Source organism: Myotis brandtii, unplaced genomic scaffold (assembly GCF_000412655.1).
Source record: "Myotis brandtii unplaced genomic scaffold, ASM41265v1 scaffold1032, whole genome shotgun sequence".
In the NCBI taxonomy this organism is placed as follows: Eukaryota; Metazoa; Chordata; class Mammalia; order Chiroptera; family Vespertilionidae; genus Myotis; species Myotis brandtii.
In genome coordinates this window covers 420,499-427,788 of record NW_005353467.1, presented here as the reverse complement: position 1 = coordinate 427,788, position 7,290 = coordinate 420,499, and the positions used below count along the sequence as shown (strand labels likewise).

General features: G+C 38.5%; 1 protein-coding gene across 1 annotated transcript; it reads left to right on the top strand.

The window, feature by feature from the left end:
* Positions 1–1,468: 1,468 nt before the first annotated feature.
* ZNF22 (zinc finger protein 22) lies at positions 1,469–3,932 on the top strand. Its single transcript, XM_014537466.1, has one exon. The coding sequence runs from the start codon at positions 1,551–1,553 to the stop codon at positions 2,220–2,222; it is 672 nt and encodes a 223-aa protein (XP_014392952.1). The 5' UTR covers positions 1,469–1,550; the 3' UTR covers positions 2,223–3,932.
* Positions 3,933–7,290: the final 3,358 nt, after the last annotated feature.

Here is a 7,290-nt window from a genome sequence, read left to right as displayed (position 1 = left end):
ATTAGGTGGGCTCTGAGTTTCCTGCCAGATCTCACTTCTATGGTATTAAAAAGTAAAGGTTGCCGAAACCGGTTTGGCTCAGTGGATAGAGCGTCGGCCTGCGGACTAAAAGGTCCCAGGTCAATAAAATATATTTTTTTAAAAAAGTCATTTTAAAAAAAAAGTAAAGGTGTGTTTTTTCAGTGTATAATTACTATTATAGCTGTTTTTTGAACTCCAGTACCATGGACCCTAACAAATGTCTTCTTGTAATAGGTGTTCTATACTATAAATATTTACTACAGTTAAAGAATGAGTAGCCATATCGCTGTGATTTTGTTTTGAATGCAGTTTGCTCTCTCTGATACTTACCATACTTGCAGCAGATATTATTATTAAATATCCAGATAAATTCCCCAGCGCTATCAAGCCTGAACTCTCAGTTATACAATAAGATGAAGGGACGGCGGAACACTGATGTCATTTGTGTTTTCATTATTTGCTTTAGAAGCCTGTTTGCAAGGACCCAGCCTAATTTTTCAAAGTCTACTTCCTGACATCTGATGTGGAAAATAGTTCCAATAATTTTAATATTTTTGCAGCCTAGCTTCTTGTACATTTTCGCCTACTTGGAGTTTACATAACTTTATATGTAAATAAATTGATTTATTTGAAATTTTGAGTTTATTTGGCATTTGGGTATTTTTTAAATTCCAATCGTATTTTTATATGTAATCTTTCTTTGCACCCTTTTTTCTACTGTTTCTTTCACTATCCTGTAAAAGTTCTTTAAAAATCTTTCTCTTTCAAAACACAATCCTCAAGTTTTCAAAGAATTGCCCTCTTTGATCATTCAGATCTAGAAAAAAAAAAGCATCTCTTTATTGACATTTTTCTCATCCAGCATTTGTTAAATCAACTCACAGAAACTTACTACTCCTTATAGAGTAGTTCCTACTTTCAAAACAGTTTACGCTGAAAGCTAGAGCAAAGTTGTTATCTATAGCTGTGAAAGTAGAATGGCTAAATGAATAGGACAAATATAGGTGTCCCAAAAAATGTACACACATACTTTGAATAAATATAAAGGCAGTGTTTATTAAAATACATTTCATTTTCAAAATTGTGCTTTTAGCTGTTAAAGTGTGTATACATTTTGAGGCATTCTGTAGTTAATAAAAGCATGATTTGTCATTTCTTTCTTTAATTTGGACTCCTTAGTTAGATAGCCACCAGTGAGACATTTAACATGGGAGTAAATATTAAAACATAATGATACTTACTTGCTAATACTAAGTTTAAATTCTGGAATTATTAAAATTACTTTGCAAGTATTTTTCCCCAGAATTGTTTTTGTTTTCATATGTATTGAATACTTTTTAAATTTAAAAATGGAAGCAATTTTGACGGATCTAAAGAGGTATCAAGTTGAATAATTAACAAATCATCTGTAATTTATTTTTGTTTTTTCTTCTACACCCAGAAAATTCTGAGCTCTGTAGCTCTAGGAAGAGAAACGTTAGTTCAGAAGAAGCAAGTGGACTCTGTTAAGAATACATTTGGTTCTCACAATGCGGTTAGGAAAACTGAAGGGAGGTATTTCTCGGAGCACAAGCCAAGGAAAGACCTCTGAGAACCAGCGCAAGAGAGGCTGGCAGCGGCAGAAACGGGGAATGACTATTCGGTTTGACTCAAGCTTGAGCAGACGGAGGAGAAGCTTGGATGAGAAGCCGTATAAATGTACAGAATGTGAAAAAAGTTTCAGTCAGAGCTCAACCCTTTTTCAACACCAGAAGATCCATACTGGAAAGAAATCCCATAAATGTGCCGATTGTGGGAAAAGTTTCTTCCAGAGTTCTAATCTCATACAGCATCGACGGATCCATACTGGGGAAAAGCCCTATAAATGTGATGAGTGTGGAGAAAGGTTTAAACAGAGCTCAAATCTCATTCAGCACCAGAGAATTCACACCGGAGAAAAACCCTATCAGTGCGATCAGTGCGGCCGATGTTTCAGCCAGAGCTCCCACCTTATTCAGCATCAGAGAACCCACACGGGGGAGAAGCCCTACCAGTGCAGTGAATGTGGCAAATGCTTCAGCCAGAGCTCTCACCTCAGGCAGCACATGAAAGTGCACAAAGAGAAGCCACGCAAAGCTCCAGGCAAAAACATTAGGGCAAAAACTCACTTAGTATCTTGGAAAACCGGCACAAAAAGGAAGTCGGTGGCTCGTCTCCGCTAAGTAAGGGCACTGTTTCAGCCCTGTCTTAAAAACAAAAGGAAAAGGGAAAGCTGTCTCAGAACTAGAGATACTTTGTAATAGAGCACTTAAACACTGTGTGTCCGTCCCTAGCGTGGAGACATTGAAACACGGGGTTTAATGACATGGGCGGGTGGAAAGAAATTACCTGGGTCCCACTGTTCTCATTTCTGTAACCTGGAGTACAGAGAACTAAAAACATTTTTTTTGAGAATATAAAATTCTTGACCTTATTTGAAAGTGTTCCCTGCGTAATTTTGACAAGAACAATCATGTTTTAATGACATGTATAAAAATGTAGGAATTTCATTAACTTCGGTTTTAAGATTTTCTGTTGAAGGAATAATTAAAAAGGAAAAGAAGTGAATTCCATTGGTTTTTGGACTTATGTAACATGAAGTTTTATGTTTGTAAAGTTTTGTAGTATATTAATCATCGGTTTGTAAGTATCATTCAAGATTCACTATATTAAAATGTATTGATTTTTCACCGATTCTTAAGGCCCATAACTTTCTATTAACTTTCTTTTATTTCTTTCCTTCTTATGAACAGCTCTTAAATCAGTAGAATTTTCCTGTTTTTCACCAAATTCTTATTAAAAGGTACTCTAAAAGTCAAAATGAAAACTGAATTAAGCCACAAGTTCTTTGTGATGGTGTTACACTGTGTCAGTTGTTTTCCAGAAGTTAGGATGGATTTATCCGTCTCTATGCCTTTGACTTCTTTTGATGTTCTCTTGTGCTCTGACAAACTGAGTTAGCATTTTAGATCTACATGAATAAATAAACCATATTTAACCAAAACAATCTCAACTTGCTAATAAAAATCTACAATGTACACACCTCCCTGCCTTCCCCTTGGAAAACTTTAAGTAATAGCAAATTACCTAAAGCAAAAGTTACTTAATCCAAATGTAGCTCCAAATGTAGATTTTGAAATCTAAGTTAAACTTTTCTGAGTGAAATTAATTATTTACAGTCTAGCAAACATCTCGGCTACCATCAGAACAGTGCTGTGTCCAACATTCTGTTCTGCCTTCAGCTCAGATTTTAATTCGTATTAGATGTTAACATCCTGGTTTTTTTGGTATCTTTTATAATCATGTCAGTTTCTAGTGTTATTAATGACAATTATTCATAAAAATGGAATATTTTGCATACTACCACCTTTTGTTTATTTTTCTCCCGGGAAATTATTTTAAGGATTTAAGCAACATCTAAAAGCACAGCTTTGGAAGCATCACCTGTTTTGCCTGTTTTTTATTTCCTCAAACTTGAACTTTGTCTTCCTCCTGGCCTTGTACTTAGTGTAGGGTCTTAGAAGATGGCCTTGCTGGCAATAGTTTCATCCACGGGATATCCACAGAGTGTTGTGTGACTATGCGGTGATTGCAGTCATCTTTCACAAAAGACTTGATCTTCGCTTAGCAGGTGTCCTGTTAATCGGCCAAGTCACTTGGAAGCAGGACCGTTTGGAGGACCTACCATTAGCGTGTAGCAGTTCTGTGTCTGGAGTAACTTCTGGCTGGACCAACACCACTTTCTTAAATGTAATGAGTTTTGCAATTTTGACAGCAACCATAGGATCCTGCAACAGAAAGACCTTTGTAAATTGTTAGATTGCATAGTTTACATTTTTATCCTGAATGAACTCTGTTCTCTATAAAAATAAAGCAAATACTCCAGAGTGTGATGTATTCTCAGTTTGTGGTTTGCATTTCTTCTTAGAGCCCTAAAACCGGGAGCAAATAGGTCAGTACATTGGTAGCCTGTGGTAACCAACATGTGGCACGGCAGCCTTTTCCTCCTTTTAGGAGCCCCTTAGGAGAGAGGAAATTACAACTGCTTTACATTGATTTGTGAATGGAAATGTTCCACTACTAGAAATTGACTAAGTGGAACATGAGCACTGCCTCTGATTACACTCCTGTATGAAAATACGCTGCCCTCAATGTTCTGCTGAATTTCCACGATAACTCAGGTTTATCAAGCTGAATCCTTTTATTCCTCTGGCTCCTTATACCAGTGATGGCGAACCTATGACACGCGTGTCAGAGGTGACACGCGAACTCATTTTTTTGGTTGATTTTTCTTTGTTAAATGGCATTTAAATATATAAAATAAATATCAAAAATATAAGTCTTTGTTTTACTATGGTTGCAAATATCAAAAAATTTCTATATGTGACACGGCACCAGAGTTAAGTTAGGGTTTTTCAAAATGCTGACACACCGAGCTCAAAAGGTTCGCCATCACTGCCTTATACAATCTCTGGATTTTTTATTTAGGGAAAGGGAGCTCCAAGTTTTGTTTGGTTTTTAATACTGTTGAAATTTCTTCTGCCCTACACCAATGAATAAGACATGTTATTTAAAACCTTTGGTTTCCACATTCTTTATTAATTTATTCAATCTAATAAGTGTGGTAGAAATAAAATGGACAAGACAGCCTTAGCTTGAAGGAATTAAGGTTAAGTGGGTAGTCAAGTAGAGGAGAATAAGATGTTTAAAACCTTTGGCTTCCACATTCTTTATTAATTTATTCAATCTAATAAGTGCAGTAGAAATAAAATGGACAAGACAGCCTTAGCTTGAAGGAACTAAGGGTAAGTGGGTAGTCAAGAAGAGGAATTGGAATGTAAATGAGTAAAGCAAACGGTACTGTGAGAGACCCGGTGGTTCTCAATTTCAGGTGCATCAGAATCACCTGGAAGGCTTGTTAAAACACTGATTTCTGGGCCCACTCCCAGAATTGCTTTCCAGTAGGTCTGGGCTGTAGCGAAATTTCTATTTCTAACCAGCTCCCAGGTGATGGTGATATGCTGGTCCAGGACCCCCTTGGAGGACCACTGCTATAACCCATTTACTGGGGGCAGTGCGTGCTACATGAGAGGGTGTCTAAGATGCATACATAATACTAATCTTTGATAAGGATAGGCAGGATTTAATGATGAAGACTTAGCTTGAAGGAATTAAGGTTAAGTGGGTAGTCAAGTAGAGGAATTGGAATGTAAATGAGTAAAGCAAACGGTACTGTGAGAGACCTGGTGGTTCTCAATTTCAGGTGCATCAGAATCACCTGGAAGGCTTGTTAAAACATTGATTTCTGGGCCCGCTCCCAGAATTGCTTTCCAGTAGGTCTGGGCTGTGGCCAAATAATTTCTATTTCTAACCAGCTCCCAGCTGATGGTGATATGCTGGTCCAGGACCCCCTTAGAGGACCACTGCTATAACCCATTTACTGGGGGCAGTGTGTGCTACGTGAGACGGTGTCTAAGTTAGATGCATACATAATACTAATCTTTGATAAGGATAGGCAGGATTTAATGATGAAGACTTTGAACCCTAGGGCAGCATACCTGGGTTTGCATCTTGATCACCTAGCAACTGGTCAATTTGAATTTTGTTCTTAAGTTGGATAAGATACTTGTGGTTGAGTTGTTGGGGGAGTTATGAAATAATGCAGGTAGAGAGCTTAGCATAGAGTCTGGGACATTGTTTAGAATTTACTGTTTGACTTAGGTCATGAGAGGCAGAGAAGCTATTGAACCAAATCTGAAATTGTCAGCAAAAATAATACTTTCCGTAAATTTAAAGGTGAGTTCTATTTTTCCCCAGAACCATCTAATACGTTCCTGAGGGAAATTTAAGAACCTGTACAGCCCTGGCCAGTGTGGCTCAGTTGATTGGAGTGTTGTTCCATACACCAAAGCTGGCAGGTTTTATTCCTGACCAGGGCACATACCCAGGCTGCGAGTTTGATCCCCATCAGGGTTGTATGTGGAAGGCAACAGATCGATATTTCTCTCACATTAATCTTTCCCTTCCTCTCTAAAACCAATATAAATATGTAAATAAAGTCTGGGACATTGTTTAGAATTTACTGTTTGACTTAGGTCATGAGAGGCAGAGAAGCTATTGAACCAAATCTGAAATTGTCAGCAAAAATAATACTTTCCGTAAATTTAAAGGTGAGTTCTATTTTTCCCCAGAACCATCTAATACGTTCCTGAGGGAAATTTAAGAACCGTACAGCCCTTGGCCAGTGTGGCTCAGTTGATTGGAGTGTTGTTCATACACCAAAGCTGGCAGGTTTTATTCCTGACCAGGGCACATACCCAGGCTGCGAGTTTGATCCCCATCAGGGTTGTATGTGGAAGGCAACAGATCGATATTTCTCTCACATTAATCTTTCCCTTCCTCTCTAAAACCAATATAAATATGTAAATAAATAAACACCTATATGAATTTTTTGACAGGTAGTAGGAGTACCTCTTCTAAATAGAAGTACATGGCTATTATATTTATTCCCCATGTTAGGGAGACAAAGTAATTTCATGTTGTTGAAGAATTAAGTATCTGGGGTGTTTCTCTGGCTCAGTTGGAAACACCCCAGCTTAATGAGGGCACTGCATGGACAAAGGACTCAGCCATACAAGTCTTGTTCTGGACCTGGGCTTCTTACACTTCTTTACGTTACTTAGAACTGTCACCAGGTGGCAGCAAAGGAGGTACAATGGGAACATGCCTGTCTTATGTGCATTCAGCCTGTATCTTCCTTTGAAAACACCATCCTCAAAATGTGGGAAAGTTGAGGTCACCCTCTACAGTCAGATGGGACTCCGTAAAATGTCTTTGAGGTGCAGGCATCATTTTTAAAAGTGAGCACATTTAGTCAAATTACCTGAATATTCTTCCAGTCCCACTGTAACTTAGATACTAACCACTTACAAGGCACAGGAAGGTAGCCCCTTCCTGCTAGAAAACGAAAAGATAGCAATTTTTTATTAAAACAAACAAAAAAACAAACGAGTTATTTTCTGTGCTTCCCTCTTAGTTTGCTCTCCTCTACAGCCAACTCCTTGAACGTTTTCTCTCCTTACCTGGCGTTGTCTGCTCAGTCCATTCCCATCATCAAGGTTTGCTCCACCCTCTGGGAACATGTCCCCGGGAACAGTGCGCACAGCGGCGCACGGCCGTTGAGGAAGGCTCGGAGGAGAGGCTAAGAAGCCGCTGTGGGGCTTTCTGGGCTCCGCGCTCGGGTGGTGCTAG